General features: G+C 38.8%; 1 protein-coding gene across 6 annotated transcripts in view; it reads left to right on the top strand.

The window, feature by feature from the left end:
- Nucleotides 1-25,847, top strand: part of LOC127572196 (nuclear factor 1 B-type-like) — a 259,368-nt gene that overhangs the window by 5,712 nt on the left and 227,809 nt on the right. For all 6 annotated transcript variants that reach the window (XM_052019119.1, XM_052019120.1, XM_052019122.1 and 3 more), the window contains exon 2: nucleotides 3,215-3,746. In XM_052019119.1, coding sequence (XP_051875079.1) covers nucleotides 3,215-3,746 — 532 coding nt within the window. The remainder of the gene's footprint in view (nucleotides 1-3,214; nucleotides 3,747-25,847) is intronic.

Here is a 25,847-nt window from a genome sequence, read left to right as displayed (position 1 = left end):
TAGTATACTTTCTGAACATTTACACTGTATTAAAAAGCCACCTTCCATTGTTACATATCAGTATTTGTCAATTGGTAATCAGTCACAGACCAATTATTGATATAAAATTATTAAAAACTACCTATATAATTTCAGTCTTCCTTTTGTTTTTTTTAAATGCCGCAATTTAATAATATTTTTCTCAATTTTTGCAATCTGTGCCAGTTTTAGATAATAATGAAAAGGATTGCGAGTATTTAACGTTATGGTATTTGTCATTGAAGCATTGCTTGTTCAATGTATAGTGTTAGCATGGGGGCTTGATGAACTTTATAAGAATGTTACAATTAGTTAAAATATAAACATTGGGTCACCCTTTAATCTTGTGCGCTTCAAAGTTTAATTTCTTCTCATAAATAACTGGAGTGTGGTTTTACACAGTGCTTTGTGAATTGTCTAGCGATAGGCACACAGAGCAAGTTAAGGTTTGGTCTCAGCCATTGAGAAGAGCTTGAAACCTACTTATTGAACATAATAAGTACTTAAACTTCTCACTTAATATATGCTGAAGCAAAAAAAAAGCAACATTTTAATTTAATGATAACTAGAATGAAAAACTGCAAAAGCATTTGAACTGGCTGAAAGGAAATGATTTATATAAGCAATGACTTTAGCAAAGACAAAAATGTTTATGCATGGACTTGATTCCTTTTCCAAAGTGTCTGAATGTCATAAAATATAAAGGCGATTTTAGAGAGAATGTACATGTTAGTAAAGGAGGAAAAACAGAAATGCTTATATTTTTAATATAAATTAAACAATGAAAAAGAAAAAAAATACAACATATAATTTTTTTGAACTTGTCTGTGGCAGAAAATAGTAATTGTTGAAGAGCTTATAAATAAAAATATAAAACCAGTATGCGGATTTAGCTTAAGATGATCATTTTATAGTTTAAGTATATTTCCGTACAGCATTGGCTAGCCATGGCATCCCACCAAATAAAATAACTTGAGTTCAACTACGTTGACTTGACTTTGGCTGTCTAAAGGCAAATGCCATCAGCACATGAAAAAAAACGTAAGATTGTCTTGGCTTGAGAAAGAAAGCTGTGCCAATTCAAAGTTTGTCATCTTGGGAAAAAAAAGGCAGAAAATATATTTGCTTGCTTTTCTTTGAAGCCTATAGCTTTTTCAGCCAAATGTTGCACATATTGTTTTAAGTTAATTTTAAATTTGCTTGAGACAGAATGCAGAAAAGATGTTTTTTTTAAAATCAGGAAGAATGCCAATGTATAATTTTAAGGTCATTAATTATTTTCTTCATTAGAAAGAAAGACCAAAAGAGCAGTAATTGTAGCATTGCTCTGCTTTAACCACATCACAGTTTCCTTCAGCGACGTGAGCTGCACTGGCGCATTTTATAAAGATTTACTTATACATTTCCCATATGCATTTTTATTGAGAAAATACGTAACATTCATTAAACTACATTTCAATTAATAAATTGACAGTAGCATGTTAAAATAGTTAAAACAGTTTTAGATAATCTTTTTAATATTTTTGTTTTAATTTAATCCTCCATTAATTAAAAAAAACCCAACTTTAGAGCGGGGAGAAATTATCATGAACTGATTCGCAAAGCGTGAGAATAACTTGGTGTCCAAGTGGTTTTTTTAAGCACTTTACACGGAGAACAGTGTGCAGAGGTTAAGTGAAGCGGTTCTAATTTATTTTTGAAAGTATTAAATTAAAATGACAAACTGCATCTAGAATTACCGAGGGGAGAGGCAGAGGAAAGCGGTAAGTACATCTCCATTTTCGGTAGCTTGGGATTTTTGAAACATTGTTTTAGAGTCTCTGATGCCGAGACAATTGTGCAGCTGATAGTTATTGGCTTACTTGTTTGCTCTGCAGTTGCTAAGTTTTATGCCATAAAAATTTCAAAGGTTGACTTAAAGGGATTTTTCACTGGTATTCTAAATGCAGTACATGTTAGAAAAAAAACAAAATAACTTTTTTTTTCCTTACACCTGGTTCCAAATCTAAGATTCCTTTGTAAATGGATAGTTTGGAAACTGAACAATGGGAGTGAAGTTGAGGAGCAGAAGCATTTTTATCTTAGGCTGTGGTTACCCAGAACAGAGCTGGTATTCATGCAGAAAGTTTGTGGCTTAACTCTTTAGTGTCTTATTATATTTTACAAAACCACCGACACTATAATAATTTTTTTGATTTTTCAAAATAAATTATATACAAACATAAAATTACTACTTTTTACATTCACGTAGCCAGCTGCTTACTTAAGAAAAGGAAGATAGTATTCCAAAATTATCCAGGAATTTTCAAACCTTTTGTTGGGTCAGTGGAAATGTTAACTGTCATTCAATGGACATAATTTGTCAGTCAAGAATAATATTACGTAATGTAAATACTTTATTTATTAAAAACATAAATAATTAAGTAAAATAAAGAAGTCTGCTGAAAGCTATAGTAGAAAGAGAACAGTTCATTAGGTCTGCCAGATATAAAATGCTGTTTGAATTAAAACTGTAAGCAAATTTGCACTGACATTCCAGTCACAGCATGCAAAACACAAAAAAATGCCCAGTGCAGAAATGTTACCAATTTTCTTTATTCCGCAGCAGCTATGGTCTCAAAGTTTTGGGAAATAATTGCGCAGATTACAATAGCAAATTAATCAGTATTGTGGACTTCATCGTTTGTATCTTTACCAATGAGCATATTTGATCTGTTCCTAACACTGCGAAGTATAAAACTGAAAGCAGAAATTATTGGAAACATTGACACTTATGCTTATAATTTGTCCAGCCTAACTTCCCTGCAAGAACGATTCCTTTTCTCCACGCCCCATCATCGACTGAATGTGTAAAGATTTATTTAAGATGTAGACTAAAATGGAGCTACGGAAATGTCAGGGTATTTGATGAGAAATAGGACTTGATCTAATGGCATTTATTGTTCCTAGTGATGCCTTGCTGAGAACATTCTCAAATGCGGGGTGTTTAGTTACAGTTAAGACTGTTTCTGACTTAGGATTTAGCTCTTCACTCCCAATATGATAAGGAGAAAAAGCAATATTGTTTCCTTCTTCCTTGTTCTGTCAGTTTTATTGAACTTTGTTTTGTAAACGTCATAATTAATCTTAACAAAATAAAATTGTTACAATTGTTGACTTCTTTCTGCTATTCTTTCTTGTGCTTTTTGTATTAAAGGACGAATTCCATCCATTTATTGAAGCACTTCTTCCGCATGTCCGTGCAATTGCATACACCTGGTTCAATTTACAAGCCCGCAAACGCAAATATTTCAAGAAGCATGAGAAGCGAATGTCCAAGGATGAGGAGCGAGCAGTCAAAGATGAGCTGCTGAGCGAGAAGCCAGAAATCAAACAGAAGTGGGCATCGAGATTGCTTGCGAAACTCCGCAAGGACATCAGGCAAGAGTACCGGGAGGATTTTGTGCTCACAGTTACAGGCAAGAAGCATCCTTGCTGTGTCCTGTCCAACCCCGATCAGAAAGGCAAGATGCGAAGAATCGATTGCTTGCGGCAAGCTGACAAGGTGTGGCGGCTGGATCTAGTAATGGTGATCCTGTTTAAAGGCATCCCATTGGAAAGTACTGATGGTGAACGGCTTGTCAAATCCTCTCAGTGCTCCAACCCAATGCTCTGTGTGCAACCGCATCACATAACTGTATCGGTGAAAGAGCTAGATCTGTTTTTGGCTTACTATGCTCAGGAACAAGGTAAGCGGGCATAATTGTTGGGTTGTGACATTATTCCTCCAGAGAATTATTGGCTGAGTATGAATGTTTAAATCTAGAAGTGTTTTTATCGTTCTGCATTCCACTTTGAAACCATCTTGCTCATACATTTCAAAAACCTTCCCAGAATTAGCATTGATTGCATTATTTCTCAAGCCTTAATTTTACCAAGAAAATATAAGATCGTAGATCAGAAATTGTCTGGTAAATATAGGATATTATGTTTCACTAGTCCCATGTAATTTCATAAGTATTCACTCTGAAGAAATCTCTTCAGTCACTTTAACAGTTGAAATGGGATCAGTTATCAGTTGAGTCACAGCTTATTGATGAAGTGATACTATTCATTTGGGATGACAACCACAAGTAGCCTCATGGATCTTTTAACATTGACATTGAAAGGCTCTTTACAAACATGGAATAAATAGTACTTTTCATCCAATAGTGTACCATATGATTTAACATCTTTCCCAATATGTTCCCTAAAGTTTTCTTTTACAAGAGAACTTGGATTTGAAATTATTTAAACATTTCATTTTTTTCTCTCTCCCTTCTTTAGGATTGCCCATTTTAATGCAAAAGTCTAGTTGAAAGACTGGACCTTTGTAAATGTCCATCTTTTAACTGACTGCAGGGGAGTGTGTAATACCGCTGAGGTTGATGGACTCCCCGTTACTGTGAGGGAGGTGCATTGTCTCTGCTTACTGGGCAATAGCAGGAATTTGCTATTTGGAAAGTTAGGGACATGAACCTGTATCCCTTCCACTTTCCAGTGGGCAGACTGTGTTTGGATCAGCTATTGTAATGCTGTTGCCATGGGAAAACTGTCGAGACAGTCATGTGATTGACAGTGTTCAGGAAACAAATAGAAGTCAGTCAGACACTTTCCAATAAAAGCAGAAGCCTCCTTTACTGTTGAAGTTGTCAACTTCCAGCTCTTAAAGTGCAAAGTGGAGCACCACGTTCACCTTCAGTCACGAAGTCTCTTCATAGCTTTCCTGCACAGTGCAGTTTCCAGTTTTGATTGTGAGAGACAGTGATTGTAGTTACGGTACAGCAAAGACAGGACACAGATCAATTTTGAAAGCCTTGAGATGAAACATTGTTCTTGGATGTCTACCTTTCAGAATGTAGATTTAAGGTTACACAATGAGAGTCGTGAATGGGAACAGAGCTTTACTGCTACACCAAGATATGCCTGTTGGCATTTACAATTTTCAGAGCACTCTTTTCCACTGGCACAAGTCATATAGAACATAGAACATAGGACACTACAGCGCAGTACAGGCCCTTCGGCCCACAATGTTGTGCCAACATTTTAGCCTGCTCTAAGATCTATCTAACCCTTCCCTCCCACATAGCCCCCTGTACAATAAAACCAGGAGATGTTAAGATCCTGGCGGTCAGGTAGTGTCAGTGTTTATGGAGGCTCCCTGGGTTTTGTTTGACAGTACAGGAAGGAACATATTGGTAATAGATCTTCCACCCCTGAAGCAAAGAAAATGCTTAGGTTTATTATGTTGGTAAAATTAGATATGCCAGTGTCAGAAATCATTTGAAACATTCTGGATGAATAGACTTTTTTGTAACATGAATGAGACCTGTTTTATTGAAAGACTGTTGTACTTTATGCATTATTTTCCTCAAATAATTCCTCAAAAGTCTCTGCTTATTTGTGTGTTATTATGCCAATGTTTAGCACAATAATGGAAAATAAACACCAGAGATATATATTTTTCTCCTTCCTAATCTGCAGGTGAGGCCCTGTCTTGTAATTATTTTTATATTTTCCATTTATTGGGAGTGTACTTTTACTTTATGAACACATCATAGTGCAGAAACAATAGCTGTAATTTGGAAAAAAAATCAAATGGAATGTTTAAGTGCAACTTTATAATACTTGACTGTGGAAGTTGTCAAACTGTATATTGAAGAAAACATGTGAATAGTTTACAGTTGAAGGCCAGCAGGAACATGGGAAGTTTGTCTCTTTGTTTAGGGTAAACTTGATCAGTGTGACCAGAATAATCCATATATTTATCAGCTTTCTGATTGCTTCTGCTGCCAACAGTCACTTAACATGAATGCAGTTTGCTCGTAAAGTAACCTCCAGAATGTTGGATCAACTGCTTAAACAATCATAGGTTGGTAGGATGTTGCAGCATAGGAAATGTCCAGTTGGCCCATAATACTTAAGGTGAATAATCTGCATTTAATTACTGTAGAACTGGCACATGCTTCACATTTTATTTAGAAATCTGATTTTATCCCTCAAAATCTCTGATTTTTCACTGGTGCCAATTGCTGTATTCGGGTGATGCTGCATTAGTGGAATGAAATTGCCAACTTGTGCAGAGGAAAGGGTTATGGGGTTATTGCTATTTCATTTTTATAAAGGTACAAGTAATGCTCAGATATTCCCCTGAGTACAATCTGTTAGCACATGGTGCAACAGTCTAAAAATAGAGTCACGGGGAATAAATGCTGCAAAAGACACTTATGCACATACAGCAGTTTCAGAAGTCTGTTTCTTGTCTTTTCTCAAATGGATTTTTCAAACTAGCTTATTTTGATGTATCAGGACTCTACCCGGTGCTGCAGCTACCATGAAGGATCTGTGGAGAAGTGTGAAGGAAGGAAAATTAGCATTACCACATTGGCCAACTTGACCACATGTACTGCTTGTCTCATCAAAGGCCAGCTTTGAAACACCAGGAGACATTCCCCATAGTACAGAACCTGTTTTTCTCTGCCGCCTTTCCCAAGACATTCCTCCTGCCTTACATACATACAGCCATTTTTGTCAAACTCCTGTGCCCACAATTTGTTGTTACAGCCTTCTTCTTCCATCTGTATTAATATATTTGGCTTTCAAAGCAATTTTCTAAAAAAAATTACGTCGGAAACATTAATCATTACAATATAAGAAGTAAAATAAAAGGCAATTGAATTTTGTTTTAATTACATGGAATCGCAGCATCTTAAGGCATCTGGCAATGTGAGGGAGAAAATTAGCCACCAGTGATGTTCACTTGATGACTGTGTTTAATGTAGCTCAGCTCATTAACAGAAACTGTTAAGCTAAAGAAAAACTAATTTTCAACTTGCTGTGCAAGTTGTGACATAACTTAATTATTTAAAAACTTTCTTCCTTTCTCTGTATCCCCAAAAGGAGCACTGTACAAAAGAATTGCCGGCTTTGTCGGCTTTATATGAAACAGAAGTTCATTAACAGGACAGAAAGTACACTGTTGTTGAATAGTCTGTAGTTTTAACAATTTCCTCTGTCATTCAAGATATTTATTACAAGAACACTGTGCTTGACATAATGACGGTTTTGGATTTTGCAAAAATCTTCTCATGTAAGTAGCATCATCTCAGTAGCAGGATTGGAAGGGAAACAGTTGGGAAAAAAATTTGCCCATTTTCGGCAGTGCAGTCTAAAACTCAGAATAAGCCGCTGAAAGCTGAAATTCTAAGTTACATTTTGTGCTTCTGAAGGATTGGGCAGCAAAGTTGAATTTGTTTGTAATGATTCAAGATGTCGGTTAATAAAAAAGCAGTGCCTTCTTAGTTTAAATTACTGTACTCTGCAGAGCATGGAAGCACTTTTGTGTCTCTGTACCATTGATTTGCGAGCCACCATTTTGCTCTTCTCATGCCAAGAGAGATTAAGGCACATGCGCGCAGCCAATAATGGTTGCCAGTGGAACTAGGCTTGGCATCGAAAGCTGATTGTGTACGTGTGCGGTGACTCTGATTCGCTAGCTGGCATCTGCAATGCAGTGAAGGATTCTGAAAAGTTTTTGACGGTTGCTGTTCCTAAGCTGCTGTCTTTTATTTTTTTTTCCCAGAATTAGAGTGATCTTTGGAGAATAAAGCTTTTTCAAATTCTTTTCTTTAAACACCAGCTTTCAAACTCAGCATAAGCATGCAGTGTTAGCATAATTACCAAATATAGAGTATGCATACACATTGGCTGCACGTTTTAATTTACAATTCAGGTTTAATTTTAATTTTCCCTGTCATTTTCAAACTTTTAAGTTCTCAGATTTGTTTTGCAGACTCGGGTGATTTATTGAATGGAACCTAGTTTTATCAATACTATGCAACTAATAGTCAGCAAATTGGACTAAAAGAACAATGGAAACACCTGCTAGCTTCCTGTGCCACTTTGGTTTTAAGCAGGATCAAAACATTTCTTGCAGGGTAGCATTGGGGAAGAGACGAAATTTCTTGGTATAGTTGAATGTTACAAATCAACCATGTTCCCTCATTAAAAAAATAAATTACTTCATTCAGGTACTTGATGAGGCTAAAAATTGGTGGAAATATTTTTTTAATCTTGCAGATCTGTAACATGGTTGGCAGAAATTGAGATTCTACCAGAAATTGTTGATGAGTGCTCAAAGTTAGAAGAATCCATGTAATAACCTTTGTGTGATATTCTTAAAGTTGGGGTTGGTGAGAAGAAGGGAAGTTCAGCAGATACCATCTGAAAAGTATATTGGTTACTAGTCTCTGGCTGGTAATGCCAAACACAAATTTGAATCTGCAGCAAAGTTTCTTTGTTTGGGACTGTGCACTGCTTCTATAACATTTCCCCTTTATTCTTTATATCACACAGACATTTAGTTTTCCATCAATACAAGTTTACAGATTGTTAACAATGTAGGTGAAAATGCGTGTGCAAGTCTTCACAATCTGGCAGTCTTCCCTGTTGGGCATTTGCCATTGCAGTGAAGACTTTGGTAAGTTTGGAATTGCTGCTAAGAAACTCTGCAATTTTTCATTCAAGGATGGTATGGCAATTTTTACTTTCATTGTGATCCTATGTTTTTTGGTGGTGGGGATGAAATGGGGAAAGTTCTAAATCCCTTCAATTAGGGGTACGTTGCAGTGAGTTGACAGTTGAGGCAGGTCAGTGAGGAGGAGATGGGGAAGGGTTAAAATTGCATAACAATTGAAGGGTGAGGACCCCAATATGAATGTGGCATCTTCTGCAATGACCTGACTATATCTGGCAGTAGGAAGCAAGCATCCTTAATAAAGACAACTCTTTGAAATGCTGCTTACTCATTAAGATAATTTAATTCAGTTTTTGAACAATTCTGTATGCTTCCTTTCCCAAGGTCCACAAGTCTCTCCAGTGACCAGGGTAGACCTGTGTTGAATGGGAGTGGAGGAGAAGCTCACCAGGCACTTAATACTGTGGCCTCACAGTTGCTGATTTTAGTGGTTCTTTGAATGGCTTTCTTCCTGAGAATTTTGACGGCGCTTTCTTTGGGAAACTTTGAAAAAAATGTTGAGAGAAGTTGTGGTGACTTTGCTGTTTGGTGTCTCTAAGCTTGGAGCCATCCACGTGCTAATTGTAGTTGGAAATTCTCTTGCTGGGTGCTATTCAGGCAGCTGGGAATGGGACAGAGAGTCATAGCAATCTCAGCAACTGCAGCAAACCTGCAGCTGCAAACTAGAGAGGAGATCACAAATAAAGATGCAGCTTGCAGGAGATCCTATCCTGCACTAAGGGTGTACAGGCAGAGCCTTAATTTCCTGAACAGCGGAATTTTATAGTCTTGGGGGCTCAGACTAACATGGAAAGTGGTGACAGAACATTGTGGTCCTAGAACAACACCTGCTACCTGGTGTCCCTGGTGGACTTGTTGCTTCGATGGCTGTTAAAGGAGCCACAGTCTATGGTCTCTGCTCTTTGGGACACTTCTAGGGCCCTGTTATATTTTGGATTCAGTTGCTCGTCAATGACAGCTGCCTGAAGCTTTGTTTACAAGTGCTGATTTGAACAGGAACTGTGCCACCAATGAGAGCTGTTGAAATGAGCGGATAGGCTGTGGCTCAGTTCCCATTAGTACAGGGGTCACTACTTCACTCATGGGTATTGAGGCACCCTGTTCTCATGCCTGGTCTACAACTGTAGGAAGATGTTTCTCCAGGTGCCTGAACATTACTTGGGCAGGTGCCACTGTTCATTCATCCTGTGGTACTTCAACCCCTTCCATTCCTTTACCCATTCATGGAGAAAGCGGGTGGCAACAAGTGATACACTGGAAGCCTGGCTGACATTCCCAGTAAGGGTTCTATGTAATAAGGCACAGCAACAACCCTTCAACCATCTGTCCGCCTGAACTGTAATTGAACAAGCTATTCGAATATTGAAAATGCATTTTAGATGTGTTGACCGATCCACTTCATATGCATCGGATAGGAATTTGAGTAAGGTGTAAGTCTGCTCCCCACTTCACAACAGTGTGCAGCAGTGAGGGCTGTTTGCATGTTCTACCTGAGGCATAATCTCTTCGGATAAGGAGCAGGAAGAAAAGAAGTTACAAGCATCATTGGAGGAGCAGTATATAGCTCTGCATAGGATGCTTGGCATGCACTCATGGCTGTGAGGTTTGGTTGGACTCCATTAGTGCCAGCAGACATATTCTGGATAGCATCTCCACTCTGCCTGGCTCCCTTCCACCAATACAAACCAGTCCTGCAGATGTCTAGTCATACTTCCTCAAGCCCCCATTCCACACAAGTTTGAAGGGTAGTTATCAAGCGACAAAGATAACTGGTGCAGATTTGAACGTGGTGCCACAATGTAAATTTTATTCAGGTCCAAAGAACTGACACCTCAGGCTCTTAACACTGGAAAACTTTTCGCACGTATCTCTTTGTCAAATAGCAATAGCGACTTCTCCTCTCCCTGGTGTGGCTTCAGTGGAGATGGTGGTTGGCTCTCTGAAGGCATTGAGCTGACGTTTTCTGGATGTGGAGTCTTCTGTTGGCTGCCCACCTCTATTTCACCAGGCAGCATGCAGGGCAGTGTGTCAGTGGGTGAGATACTGTAGGTCAGACTTTGATCTGTGTCCCTGTCACGACCCTCCCGTGTGTCTTTTCAGGCAGTCGGTTGCTGAGTGCTTTGTGTGTGGGATGTTGAACAGTCAACGTAAGTTTATTAAAGACAGCGTCATCGAGTCACAAAGCATGGAAACTAGGCGCTTCAGCCCACCGAGTCTGTGCTAACCACCGAGCACTCATTTATATTAATCCAATTGTATTCTCCCCACATTTCCCTCAATTCCCCCCCCCCCACCCCCCAGATTCTACCACTGCATCTTAAGCACAATTTACAGTAGCCTATTAACCTACCAACCCACACATCTTTGGAACATGGGAGGAAACCAGAGGACCCAGGGGAAACCCGTGTGGTCATAGGGAGAACATGCAAACTCTACACAGACAGCACCCAAGGTCGGGACTGAACCTGGGTTGGCTGGTGCTGTGAGGCAGCAGCTCCACTAGCTGCGCCACTGTGCTGCAGTGTTCATAGCGCGCATCCCTGGATGCAGGGCTGTTTGCACTTGTTTATTGCCATGTTTGGTATTCCATACGTATGGGTACTTTTTCCTTGGATGTGGATATCCTCACAAAGGTCCGTGATATCATCCTGCCACATCACCGGCAGTCTCCAACCTCTCCACAATAGAGCCTTGTGTAGTCAGGATTCATTCCAGTACCTTGCAGACTTTTTTGTTGCTCCAGAGTTATTCTGTTGTTTAATGAGCTCCTGAGGTCCAGCTCTGCATCCAGCTGTGTGAGGTTTGGAGGGCTTGGTGTGCACTGGCGTGGACTTAGCACCACAGTCATGTCTTACCTTGCGGCCTTGTAGTGCGTGATTCACCATTGAAAAGCTAACTGTTCCTTTTGCCAAATCTACTGAAGTTTAAGTAGGTGCACAATAGTACCCATACGTATGTAGACACGAGTTGTTATCATCTTCCTTGCGGCATATCCTGCTCTCAGTGCATTGGGAATTTAATAGTCAGCACTTTATGGAAATACCCAGATTCTCCTTCCCTAATATCAGGACACAAGTTGATCAGCACAACAGACTATAGTCAAAGTCGAGTTTATTGCCATATGCACAAGTACATGTATACACAGGAGTAATGAAAAACTTATTTGCTGTAGCATCACAGGCACATAGCATTAGAGACGCAACATTCATAGGAAAAACATAAATATGTACATTCACGGGCAGTGTGTCACAGTAGTCTCGTGAGGATATTTTGTTGCAGGCAAACTTCAAGGCGATGGTAATGCACTGTTTAGCAGTTTTGCAGTGAAGACAACCATATATGACGCACTCACTTTTTGCTAAGGATCACAAAATTGTTTTGTCGGTTGTCTGCTTCAGTGGGTATTCTTGAATGGGGCGTCCAGGTTGGGATGGGAAACCCAAATCTGTTAATGTGTAATAGGTAAAACAGTGTTATATCCATGTCTTTTTTTCAATTGATTGACTGACGTATAATGGTTTTCTTCTCCCACTTAAGCTAAATTTGGTAATAATGAAAATGTTAATGTTTAGAAAGGGGACAACATTAATCTAGATATTGAACCTGAGCTATTGTTTCGCTATAATGTTAGACTTTATCCGTTTTAGAACCACTTTTTGAAGTTGAAACATTTCCCTCTTAATTTTACACCAGAAATTATACAGCACAGGAAATGGGCTCTTTGGCCCAACTGGTCCATGCTGACCAAGATTCCCATCTAACTAGTCCCATTTGCCGGCATTCAGCCCATATCCCTCTGAATCTTTCCTATCCATGTACCTGCCCAAGTGCCTTTTAAATGTTGTCAATGTACCTGCCTCAACCACTTTCTCTGGCAGCTCGTTCCATATACTGACTGCCCTCAGGGTGAAAAAGTCACCCCTCAGGTTCCTACTAAATCTCTCGCCTCTCCCCTTAAACCTATGCCCTCTAGTTCTTGATTCCCCAACCCTGAGAAAAAGACTGTGTGCATTCACCCTATCCATGTCCCTCATGACTTTATGCACCTCTATAACATCACCCCTCATTCTCTGACACTCTAGAGAAAAAAGAATCTCAACATGCTCACCCTCTCTCCATAAGTTGGTGATGACTGAAGTTAAATCACAGATTTAGCGTTCAACATTGAACTGATTTGTGCAATTGTGGTCAGTGGATTTGAGAAGTACTTCAAAAAGCTGGTTGTTTACACATATTTCCTATACCTATAACAGTAGTGTTTTTTCTGGAGAATGTGGGCAGAGATCCTGGTTGAAGTGCAGACTGTTTACATTAAGAACATCCTCGATTTGATAGCATTGCAGTTTGATAATAGGACCTTGATGGTGATGGAAAAATCATATGGCAGAATGCATTGTGTATTGAAGGATATAAATACCATGTGATTTGTTGTCCATGTGATTTTTTTTTGCCCTGTTTGAAAAAAGTGTGATATATTCATCAATGCATTGCCGATCTCCAGGGGTGCATAGATATGGGCAGTGGCTGGATCTGTTAAATGTAAGTGCCGATGGTGGAACAAATACATTATTACCTTCCACAAGCACCAAGAGTGCAGTTTCCACTGACTGGAAGGATGAGTGCCCCTGCTGCCGAACCTGAACCGACATTTTGAATGTAGTTCTGAACAGATTTCACATGTCCTCTCCCACTCATCTGATGCCTACACTCTTTTCACCACCAAGTGTAGAGTCCAGTGAGTGACACGACTGATTGACGAATGCATCTGCTCCATCTTGAGCACGACGGGGCTGTTAGTGCAAGCAATGCATCTGTAGAATTATTTTCACCTCACTTTACCTACTCATCTCAAATATTAATGGCAGTGTGTGTTAGGATTGAGGAAGATATTACATTGACACAAAAGCGGTGTTAGAACATTTTCTCATGCTGCAGGAAATTATGCCCTGGAAAAGACTGATGTCTGTTCAAGCCACTGTTTTGTACTGGTTAGGCTGTGACATCCCTGTGTCCCAGATATATCAACTTTAATTTGTTCCGGCACATTCAGAGCAGTATTTATGAGGGTTGCTGTCTGACTCCCTGCCTCAAAGTCAAGACCCCTGCAATGAGAAGCTATGTGCCTTGTGTAGCTTAACCGACTAAAGTTGATTTGTTAAAGCAGATTGATTATGCCTACATTCAGCCTGAAGCTTTATGTTACCTGAAGCCCTTGACCTCTGCTGTTTGACGCACAGAATGGCAGCCAGCCGCTTGACCTTTACATTGTTAGCAGTGTCACCATTTCCTTCAATTCTGTGTGAGGATTGCTAACACAGGGGTCACTGATCTGACTCTCCAAGCAGTGGATTGCATGCATCCCTTGGGAGCATTTGTCACTGCTTGATAGAACTTGGCTGAAGTGTTTGCTTTCTTTTGGACATTGTCAGAACAAGTGAACAAATTAGTAAGTGTTCCTTGAGTTGAGGACAACACCAGGATTGGGGTTATTTTATATCAGTTGCTACTGAGTCCAGTATAGTTAAAATATTTCCAGAAGATGCACCATGATTTGAGCAGACTGTTTATGCGAAGTGGTGATACCAACTTCAGGGTAAAAAAATACGTTAACTCCAGGATTGTGGGAGGGGAAGATGAACTACTTAAGGACAATCCTTGAATCGAATGTTACATCAAGCAATGCATATTCTGAGTAATATATTCTAAATAATGTGATAAAATGGACAGCTGTTAATCAGTCAAGATCTTTTGGAATATCTTGCTATTCAGGCGATAGATGGAATGTTTGTATAAACAATATTTGCTCTGTGTATATATAATTTCAGACAACTGCTCATGCTGTAACTTAAGGATTCGTGGTATCTGGTAACCCAGGAAGCATTTAGTCTTGTTAGTTTTTTTTAGTGATTAGTTATTCATGTAGGAGGGGTTTAGCAGAATCCCATTGGCTTAGAAAGTGGCTCCAAGAAGGCATGTCTGCTGTTGAAAGAATGGAATCAATTCTGATCTCTATGGAATCCAGGGTATTCCAGTACTTAAACTGGGCACTTCATCTTCTCATGTAGTCTGAGGTTTCATCATCATGGCGATCGGTTTCTCTGATGGCTTGCTGACTGAATGACAGAAAGAACAGTTATCTGTTGAGAAATATCACAGTTCTGTAATTGAGTCCCTGGTCTTAATGCAAATTGTAATTAAGCTTGCTTGCACTGATTGAGGAATTAATTCAGACAAGTTGATTTCCAGTTGAATACTTCCCCCAACAATAGCACTTCACTAATACTTTTACCGTTAAGTATTTATTTGTTCACATTTGTTGCATCTTTCTCTTTGGCAAACACCCTTCTCTGTGGTGTGGAGTAGTTCAATTTATGAAATCCCTCAGTTGAAAGGACACTTAGCTACTTGCTGATGGTTAGTGAGAATTCTCAAGTGATAGTGGCTAATATTTTTGTGTAAAGCACCCGAGAACCAATGAAGGGGAGTTGTATGCAGAGAAGGTAAGAGGTTCACAGAATTTCAGAAGACAAAAGAAGGCATGCAGTCCTGAGGCAGGGTCTCGACCTGAAATATCGACATGTGCCTTTTGCCTCCATAGATGCTGCTCGACCTGCTGAGTTCTAACAGCGTTCTGCTTTATGTTCCAGAATTTAATTTTGAAGTTGGTGGTGGTGGAGCAATAGAATTGAAGAAGCTACTTGTACAGAATTGAAAGATCATGGGGCTAAAGAATTTATTTTGAATGTACAATGTCCCACACACTACTCGTTCAAGAAGGGTTGATGCCGGGCAGTTGCATGGTGTACCGATGATCATTTTAGTTATGCGTCCACTGCGGCAAAATTAAGTAAGGCTCAAGTTATTGGCCTTGTTTGGATGACCCTTGTGCACTTACCTTTGTGCACCATGCCTTTGAAGACTGCACAAAGAGAAGTTTTGGCTAAGTCCAGTAGTGAAGTGGGTTCAAGGGTTGCAAGAAAGAGGACTGGTAATTGGGAAAGGAGTCACAGACTCTGTCAGAGGTTAAGTTGGGTCCTCGTTTAGGAGTTATGGCTTAAATAGTGTCATCAGTCAAAAGAGATGTGGTAAGAAAGGGAACTGAACTGCGTGGGGTTCTCAGTCCTTGGCCAGCGCCTGCTCTGGCAGCAGAGCTGTTACTCGGAGACCAGCCAATGTGAGGTACACCTCAGAACCACCAGTATTATGTGGGGTTTAACATTACTCCATATGCGCCTGACTTTGCAGGAGGGTTTGTGATTGGAAGTGTCCAGTTAAACCTCCGGAGGGGCATGATTTGCCCTGGAAATTGTCATGATTGTATTGCACTCTGGAAATAAAGGATTTTCATAAATGTCGCAGTCAGAAAAAAAAACGCATTACACCTAAGATTTTATAGACCAGTGTTTCAAATGGACAGAACAACTATTCACTTAATAAACTGAGTTTGAGTGTACAGACATTATTTTTAGTGTACATAGTTAAAATATTATCATTCAATTTACAGTTTATAAGAATGTTTATTCTAATTTGTAACATATTTGTTTGGCTGTAATGTTAATTGTCCATTCATTTTCTTCTTGAAAATCTGTAATGGATTGCCTACTTGTAGTACCAGCTTGACTATTGTATGAACAAAGATTAAAGGGATTGATGCTCATTTCTTTTATTCATGGATGAATGGATTTTCACTACTTGGATTTGTGAATAAAATGCTGACAAAGTATAAAGTGCTATTGTTAAAAAAATGCCCAGAAAATTATAGAAACCAAATCTGGGTGTTTTATTTTCTGAAATATTTTGTGGCTTTTACCTTAATAGGCCAAATTCTTTTAAATGTAATGTTAAAGCATAACTGTGCCAAAAGAAAATATTTACAGACATATAAATGAGCAGATCTCACACTATGGCTGTGAAACCTGGAGTCCCTTTGACATGTAATGGAATATGATATTCCACTAAATTGGACTGCACGAATAAAATTGGTAGTACAGCTAGAGGAGATTCAGTATTGCATTAGATATCGGACTTTGTCCAAAACTACTCAATGTCTTTGGGTCAGTAAGACACAGGGCTGAGATCCTTTTGCCATAATCCAGGCTCAATATGAGAAAACTGGGAGAAATATGGGTCCTTCTGTTTATTTATCATCAATTTACTGAAAGGATAATTTTACTAAAGTCAAAGTTTTTTGAAGAAGTGTTTTATTTTATATGAGACAATATCAATTGACATAAGGTATTACATATGATCAGTGGATGAAGTGGGTTTTCTATGTATATTTATAACTTGGTATGGGTGTGTAGGGTAAAGTTCGCATATTTGCGGATGAAACAAAGTTTGGAAGTGTGGAAAACGAGATTGTAATACATGACAAAGAGACATAGATAAACTGGCAGAAAGGGTGGATAAGTGGAAGATGAAATATAATGCAGAGAGGTGTGAATTGAAACATTTTGTTTGAAAAACCATTTTGATGGATAAGTGGCAAAGTTCCAAGGGGGTCTAACAGGAGAGAGACCTGGATCATCCTTGGAAGTGGCAAGGCCAATTGAGAGGGTGGTTAGTACTCTTGATGGGATTTTGGGGATGATGTAGGATTATAGCAGGGAGGTTATATAGAACTTAAATTAAAAAAAAGCTACTGGTTGGGCCACAAATGGAGTAATGTATCCAATCCTTTAGGAAGGATGTGTTGAGGGATCAGAAAGGATTTACCAGAATAGTTTCAGGGATGAGGGATTTTGGATGCAAGGTCAGACTGGAGAAGTTGGGGTTGTTCTCGATGGAGCAAGCAAGGTTAAGGAGAGATTTAATTAAGTTGTACAAGATTTAGAGAAGTTATAGGGAAGCTGTTTTCTTTAGTGGGTGATTCAAGGAGTTGGGGGCACAGATTTAAAAATTTGGGCCAAAGATGGAATGGTTTATGAGGAAAAGCTTTTTTTTATGCTGAGGGTATTTATGAGCTGAAATTCACAGCTTGTTGAGGAGCTGGAAGCAGAATCAATCAGGGTTTTCAGAAGAGAATTAAATATGTACTAGAAAGAATTATCTTCAGGATTACAGGAAAACAGAGGGGGTATGAGACTGAAAGGATTTGTCTGCTTGGAGCTGGCGCATGCTCAATGGGCTAAATGACCTCCTCCTGTGCTTTCGTGAGACTGATTTCATTCTGTTCTATTGCACTAAGAACCCAGCAGTTGCCCAAAGCTGGGATTGCCACTGCAGCTTGATTGTTTTAACTTCCGTTAACTTTGTACAGCCACCATGACTTTATTGCAGGAGACAAATTACCTTCAGTATGTTAAGGTCAGGTTCTTCTGCTCACTGAATTTATAATGCATTGGTCAATCCTGCATCTGATCTCTGATCTGAGTCAGTATTATTTGAGGTGGTGAATTTTGACTTAGAGGCTCTGGACTGGGGAGTGGAAGCCACTGGGTTGTTGCTTATGAGTGCTACTCATTGACCTCTAACAGAAGAACAGATGTTTGGATTGCAATTTTGGCAACATGAGAAGAAACAAGAAAGTTGAAGGTGGAGCAAATGGACCAATGAATCTTAGCAAAGTTTAAATGTACTACTAAACTACTCCCACACAAGAAATAGGAACAAACAATGTCTAAACCTGCTAGAGTTTTGTACTGAAGTGTTAAGATAAATTCCATTTCACTCATATTGCTGACACATATTCTGAGAGTGTCCAATCTATCAAATTTGTTATTTTGTAGTGTGCTTGTTGCTTGATGGTAAAAATTGCACCACTTTGACCCTTTGAGTGAATATTCAGCTTAGAACTGGAACCTTGCCTGAAAATGTTAATGAATGGCTTATAAAACTTTTGTTTTCAGGAACACTGTTTGATTGTATATACTGTCCATAATAGATGGGCAAATCAATTGGCAGCCTTACAGCTGTAAACTCTTGCTATCTGATGTCGTTGTTTATTTGGACTGCAACATTCAAAATGCTTTTTATCTGCGTGGTCTCCTCCTCCCATACTGTATAATGCTGAAAAGAGGCTAAATTCTTAATAAGTTGAATCAAAGTCAAGTTGCCAGAGGGATCTCAGTTTTGGTAGCTTTTGAAAATTCTGCATGCAGCTGAAGTATTTGGTAGTCAATCATTATTTGCTTCTTGAAACGTATGTTGTGGATTTTGCTCATAAATTTTATTTTGTACTGACGTTCTGTTGGATAACTTGAATAATTATGAAGAACCTACATAATCACAATCTGAGGATGGTTTTGTTCATGCAATTTTTTTCTTTTAATTATCTCTTCCTCCTAGGTCTCTTGACCCATATCAGATAGGGAAAAAAAAATGAGAAGGCAAATTAGACCCTGCAGGCATTTGTTGAAAGGAATAGGAAATAGTTTTCCTCTCCCCTGTGAAGAAACCTCCGATGGTATAAGCAAAGAAGATATTGATGAAAATAAGAAAGAATGCAGATACTGAAGAACCTGAAATTAAAACAGAAAATGTTGGAAATGCTCAGCAGTGGAAAGTGAAGCGGAGTTAACATTTCAGGTCTGGGACAAAGTATCTGGAAGTTTAACTCTGTTTCTTTTTCCACAGATGCTGCCTGACCTGCTGAATGTTTCTCGCATTTTCTGTTATTACTTTATATTAGTGAAAAGCTTGTCTTCTGGTGATTCATAGGTCAGTAGGAATTTTAACCATTCCAGAACCTGAGAGCACCTTTATTTTTTGAATGCTAATGTGAAATAGACGGCTTTTTGCCTTCTCCTTGCAACACCTATTCCAATGGAAATCACAAACTAAATTTGCTGTGTGACAGGAAACAAAAAGCTAACATTTGCATATGCGTCGGCCTTTCCTTGAAATTGCAGAACACCGTCCATGTTACACGCCTTCCTGGTAAAAGAATACCTGAGTGATTGCTCTTATTGTAAGGCATTGAGCTTGTTTTTTCAGGCTGAACCACTTCTGGAATCTTGGCTGAAACATCCAACTGAATCCAGAGTCGTGCATGAAGCAACCAGTGTAACTGGATCTTTTGGTTCAGAATTCCCGGCTGTGGTTCCTGCCCTATCGTACTCACTTGTGCCAGCTGTGAAGACCCAGTCTTCCTGACTGCACCACACCCTGGAGTCAAGCAGAGAGGATTCTGCAGCAAGTAGGCTCCAGAGTTGCCCCAAAACAGGGAAAATCTTTATATTCTGTCAGAAGCATCAAGCAGTGGTTAAATGCCCCTAATGTTCAGAGACAGTTCAAAACTATTATAGTTGCTGGAAATAATTTAAAAGTGAAAACTATTAAAACATACACAAAATTGATAATGGTGTTATTGAACACTTTCTCTTCTATAAATTACTGTGAAGTAAATAAAAACATAGCTTACCTTCCGTATTTTGCAGACCAATAATTCCTATCGAAATGATTACAGAAAGCTGAAGTCTCACACTACCAGGTTCAAGAACAGCTACTTCCCTGAAAAGTCAAAGTCAAGTTTATTGACATATGCACAAGCACATGTATGCACAGGTGCAATGAAAAACTTACTTGCAGCACCATCACTAGCACATGGTATCATATAAGCAACATTCACAAGAAAAACATAAATTAAGCATAAATTATACCCTTCAACCATTCAGTTCTTGAACCAACCTGCACAACCCTAGCCATTACCTCAGTATAGCAACACTGTGACCAATTTGACCATTTTGCACTACAATGGACTTTTTTTGTTGTAATTGTGTTCTTTCTTGTATGATTTTGTATATTTTTTATGTTTTTGATTTTTATGTTTTATTTGTGGATGTTGTGTATCTGATGCTATGTGCCTGTGATGTTGCTGCATGTAAGTTTTTATTGCACCTGTGCATACATGTACTTGTGCAGATGACAATAAACTTGACTTTGACTTTGGTTGGGATATCAAATCCCATGCCAGGTTTGACGTGGTGCAAAATCGAGGAAGCGATTCTCCAATGTAAATGCTGGGGATTTCTAGTAAGACTGGGCTGCGCTATTGGACTCCAAGTGGAGCCATCTGTCATTCAGTCAGTCCTGGACTTGCAGTATGTATATGGACTTGCGTCAAGTCCATATACATACTGCACGTGACCCCCACATTAATGGGGGAGTTGTGTTCCTAGAAAATGGGCCGTATCATGATTTTCTGTAACGTGAAGACACGTCATCTGTGCATGTGTCAAGAAATGCAAGTTGAAAAAAAAGTTTTAATGATTGATGATTTATTTAATTTTTCTCACATAAATGCAGTGAGAGCAAATTTTATTCCATAGCACACATTTTTGAGTAGTGATTTGTGAATTCTGTTAGAGCAAATTCCCATAACCTGGATGGCCGTAACACACTGGGGGGGGGGAGGCGGGAGGCGGAGGTTTTGCCTGAACTGAGGAAATATTTGAATGTGAATCCACCATCCACGACCTGGAAGACTTGCCTGTCTTTCTGGAAGATCTGGAAGGTTGTCTTTCTCTTTCTCCTTTTATTTTTCCCTATTCCTCAGAATTATGGCTTCCTTGGTCATAGGTCACTTTGAATTACAAAGCCTTGTTGTCACTTCATAAAGGGAATTAGTACAGAAATTGGTTAAGCCGCGATATGTAAATATAAAGTAATTCTGTGATTATAGGTCCTTCCGGTTTTAATAAGTAGATTGAGAAGTAAACTTCTGTGATGAAAGCCACAATATAGAACTCAATCAGCGCTGACGAGAGTAAAAATATATATAAATAAATTAAGAAATTGTGACTGGATGAGCTGAATTTTTAGGAGAAATCAAACCAATGGGAAAAAGAATGGATCTGATGTTGCTTTGAGTTAGTTTTCTTTCATGATGGCATCTTATAGTTGTCCGGTGAATGCTGTGTGCATGATAAGTTCTTGGTTTCTATATCGGAACTTTAGATATCCATGGGCTTTATAGTGGGAACAATTGGTAGGTTATGTATTGGTTGAATTCTACTTCACTCACCAATTTATTCATCTTCCAAATTCATCTTGTAGAAATATGTTATGTGATCCCACTTTCTTAATTTGCAGCAGATACAAGCAGCCAAATTCACTTTTTATATTTATGATGCTTTTAAGATTAGTTTTGAGATGATGTTTTTCCAAAGATCTCTGGCTGTCTACTTCATTATTCCCTGAAACCGTGCTCCACCGCGTCCATTGTTTGTGTGCTAGGGCTACTGATGTGGCTGGAATCACATGTGTAGTGTACATATATGCTTTTGTGCATGTAAAATTGAGCTGTAGCAGCCCTTTCTGTCTCTCAAGTCCATCCTGACTCTCTTTTAGAGCAGTGCAACAGGCCCTATTCCCTTACCCTGTAGTCCTGCATTTTCTTCTACCATGAATTGATTCATTGCCCTTTTGAAAGCCTTGAATGAACATTGTAGCCAGATAATAAAATATTCACTATGTACAAATGTTTGTCCTTGCATTGGTTCTTCTACTTATTGGTTGAAGTCTACATCCTCTACTTCTTGATCTCTCTATCAGTGGAATCAGTTTCTCCCTATCTACTCCATCCAGACCCATCATTATTTCAAATATCGCTCACACGTTTCTCAACTACCTCTGATTCAAGGTAAACAATTCCAGCTTCCCCGACCTCTCCCATTAACCCAAGACTCCCAGTGGTACGATGGCATCCGTCTTGTTTCTTAACTCTATGCAAGTAGGTTTCATCTTTGGCCGATCTAAGACATTCTCAAGTTCAAGTTTATTTTCATGGGCATACATATCCACATTATAAATGCCATGAAAATTAGCTTTTTTGTAGCCACAGCAACACTGTACATTATAGACATGACAAACATAACTTACATAAACTTAAAATAAATTATACATAATTTATATGACAAAATAAACGTAACAGCAATAGTGCAGGTTGAGGGAAATATAGTCCAAAGTAGAATTAAGGTTTTTCAGGTTGGTTAAAGAACCTGATGACATGGGGAAGAAGCTGTTGTTGTTCTCCTGATCCCTGCAGTGTTCTCCTCAATCAGCACTGCCATTGCACCTTCTTCCTCTTTTTCTCCACATCTGTTCTGGTTGGAACCAACTCATATTTGCATGCTCTGTGCATTCACATTCCTGCAGTGTTAAACCCTCCTCATTTCTCAGACTCTTCCTCAGAAACTTTCCAATGCTCCAGGCATCCGGCTGCAGCACAGCATCCAGGTCCTTTGGGGTATACTCCTTGAACTGTTAGATTCTCCGCCCACTGCCACAGCTATTCCTGGGGTGGTACTTGACCTGTGTGCACAGAATGTCTCCACCACAGGAGGTCTGAAAGTCCTGCTTCCCATTCTAGGAACATTTGGCCACCTCTTCCCATTCTAGGAATGTTTGGCCACCTCTTCCAGCAATTTGCAAAGTCTTCTGGAATTATATCTGTTGCTTCTTCCAGATGTTATATACCTATCTAAAGTAATATTTTGCTCTGTGATAATTTTATCTGTTTAGCTTTAACTCAATGAAGCAATGGTCGGTAAAGTACCATGCAATAATTTTGCAAACTTGAAAGGAAGCAAAGAAATTGAAGTTGGTTGTGTTTCTGGAAAAGGAACAAAGGACTACTGTCCTCCTTTCGATAAGATGACAAAGTACCTCTCATAAAAGAATTGCAGGTATGTGTGATATTTCTTAGGTGAAGGACTGAAATGTTTACCTAAGTGAGTGGTGTGACTGGGTCTTGCAATGATTAATATAAGCTCTGCAAATATGCTTTTAAGACATCTTGTGAAATGTAGGTACAGTATTCACAGTGACAAATGGTTCAAGCTTTTCAACATTGGAAGCAAATGCCGATGTCAGAAGAGGCAGTGCCCCTTCCTTAAGTCTGCTGCACCTCCTTTTAGTCACCTTCCATTTATTGCAATGTGTTGTTTGAAATGATTGCTCAGCGGTAGAATTATATTTGCTCAATTTCAGATTCTTATCAGCACTATGTATGGACTAATCCGTAGTTCCTCCTAATATATTTTAACTACAGTGTATGTAGAATTTGACTGCTTAGAAAATGGAATTCCTGAGTTCATCCGAAGTTACTTCCCAATCATGATATTTTTGTTTTATATTTGAAGTTCATTGGTTTTGTTTCAGGTGACAGGACACAAGTTAATTGCACCCCAAAAATGGAGTAAAGATAGTACTTCTTTTGTTAAAAGTTTATAGAAACTATTTGCCTATTTGATTGTGATTGGAATGAACTGGATTACAAACAAGTGCAATATTTGAACAAGAAAGGCCATTCAGTTCTTCATGTTTTGTCAGTCCTTTGGTTAATCTATATTCTCAATTGACTTAACTACCCCTGTTCCATAAACTGTATCTAAAGAAATATACCCCTGAGGTGTCATTCCTTTCCCATGGTATCCAATACTCAAGATGGTGTCTGACCAAGGGTAAATAAAACTGAAGAATCACTCCTATCTTTTGTATTCCTGTCTTCTTGAGATAAATGGCAAATTGGTTTATTATTGTCATATGTACCGAGATACAGTGAAAAACTTTGTTTTGCATGCCATCCATGCAGATCATTTCATCACATCAGTGCATTGAGGTAGAACAGAGGAAAAAACAATAACAGAATGCAGAGTAAAGTGTTCCAGTTATAGAGAAAGTGCAGTGCAGGCAGACAAGCAATAAGGTGCAAGGTAGATTGTGAGGTCAAGAGTCTATCTTATTGTACTAGGAGACCGTTCAATAGTCTTATAACAGCGGGATAGAAGCTGTCCTTGAGTCTGGTGGTACGTGCTTTCAGGCTTTGGTATCTTCTGTGCGATGGGAGGGGTGAGAAGAGTGTATGTCCGGGGTTGGTGGGGTCTTTGATTATGTAGGCTGCTTTACCGAGGCAGCGAGAAGTATAGACGGAATCCCATTCCCAAATGCAAACATTCTTCTTGACATTTTAATTACTTTTTGTACATTAGCACTTGCTTTTGGTGATTTTTGGTGAGCAAGTGGCACCCCTTTTGAACGTAACTTTTTTTTCCTCATAAACTGTTAAAATGAGTTGAAGTTGAACAGAAAAGAGGGAAAGAGCAATTTCCTGTAAAGCAAAAGGATATGTGTGTCATGTTGAATGTGGGCAAAGGTAAGTGTTAAGAGATGCAGCCCAGTTAGTGGTTTTCTAGTAATAAAGTTTTATATAAAATTTTTGTTTTTGGAAGCCTTCCAGATGCTGTACAGGAAGTCGGGTTAATACAGCTGTAAGGAAAGCATCTTGGACCCTATAAATGCTGTTTTTAATGAATTATTATAACCACAGAGGCATTCTCAGGGGTCATACAGCAAAGAGCTTGGTGGGTTTGTTTGTCACAACAGAACTGTATAGGACAAAATACTACAGTTTGCCAATTAGATGCTAACTTCGTTCCTTAATATATTTTGTGCTGGTAATTTTTTAAATTGGTCAGAGATTCATTTAGTTTTGTCATGGTATGTAGTTATGGCCACAGTTTAACAGTCATAATCACAACCATATGTAAAAACTACCAGCATGACAAAAATATTGCTTATTTATAAGCCTGCCTTATAAAATATGCTGTAGCATGACCAATTGCAATTATAGGGTACATTCAAAATTCTACATTCTTTTGGGTTTGAAATAAGTAGTTTCTGTATGGCTTTTTCACCATTAACTCACTATCTTTCTGAGGTTTGAGCAAACCACAGCCACCGTGGTTAAGCTTTATGTTCTCAATCTTAAACACATTTTACAACAAGCCATTTCCATCTGGATTAGGAGTCAGGCTTAGTGCAACCACAGTCAACCATAATGATAAGGCTCCATTTCCAGTTTTCCCAAAGTCATGTCACAACTCAGTCTTTCCCTGTATTCTCCTTGACTAAAGCATCCTGTTCAGAAATGCTATTTTCTCTTTATTAAATGGCAAGTTTTATTAAGATGTTTAAAGATAAAGCTAATCAGTAATGAGAGTTTCTGACTTAATTGTACTTTGGCTTGGCTGAAGTTGAGGTACTTAAATACTTCAGATTTAGGTACCTCAACTTCTGTAGGAATGCATATGTGGTAGTTGTTCGAATTCTTAATATCTTTTGGAAGTGCCCTTCTTCGCTGCCAGTGAAAGTCTGTCTACTGTGAAGTTTTAAATGCTCTTCTTCACGCAATTGATTCTGAAAAGTCTCCATTCTTTCCTGTCTGATTTATAATTTGGACATTGAAATCCCAGATGGCCAAATGCTACATTCATGTTGAAGAACTGTTTCAAATTGTTTGGACTTCCAATACTAAACTTGTATTAATATTTTG

The sequence above is a fragment of the Pristis pectinata genome, chromosome 7 (assembly GCF_009764475.1).
Source record: "Pristis pectinata isolate sPriPec2 chromosome 7, sPriPec2.1.pri, whole genome shotgun sequence".
Lineage (NCBI taxonomy): Eukaryota > Metazoa > Chordata > Chondrichthyes > Rhinopristiformes > Pristidae > Pristis > Pristis pectinata.
Note: the sequence above shows the minus strand (reverse complement) of the source record. Positions and strands in the feature narration are given on the sequence as shown.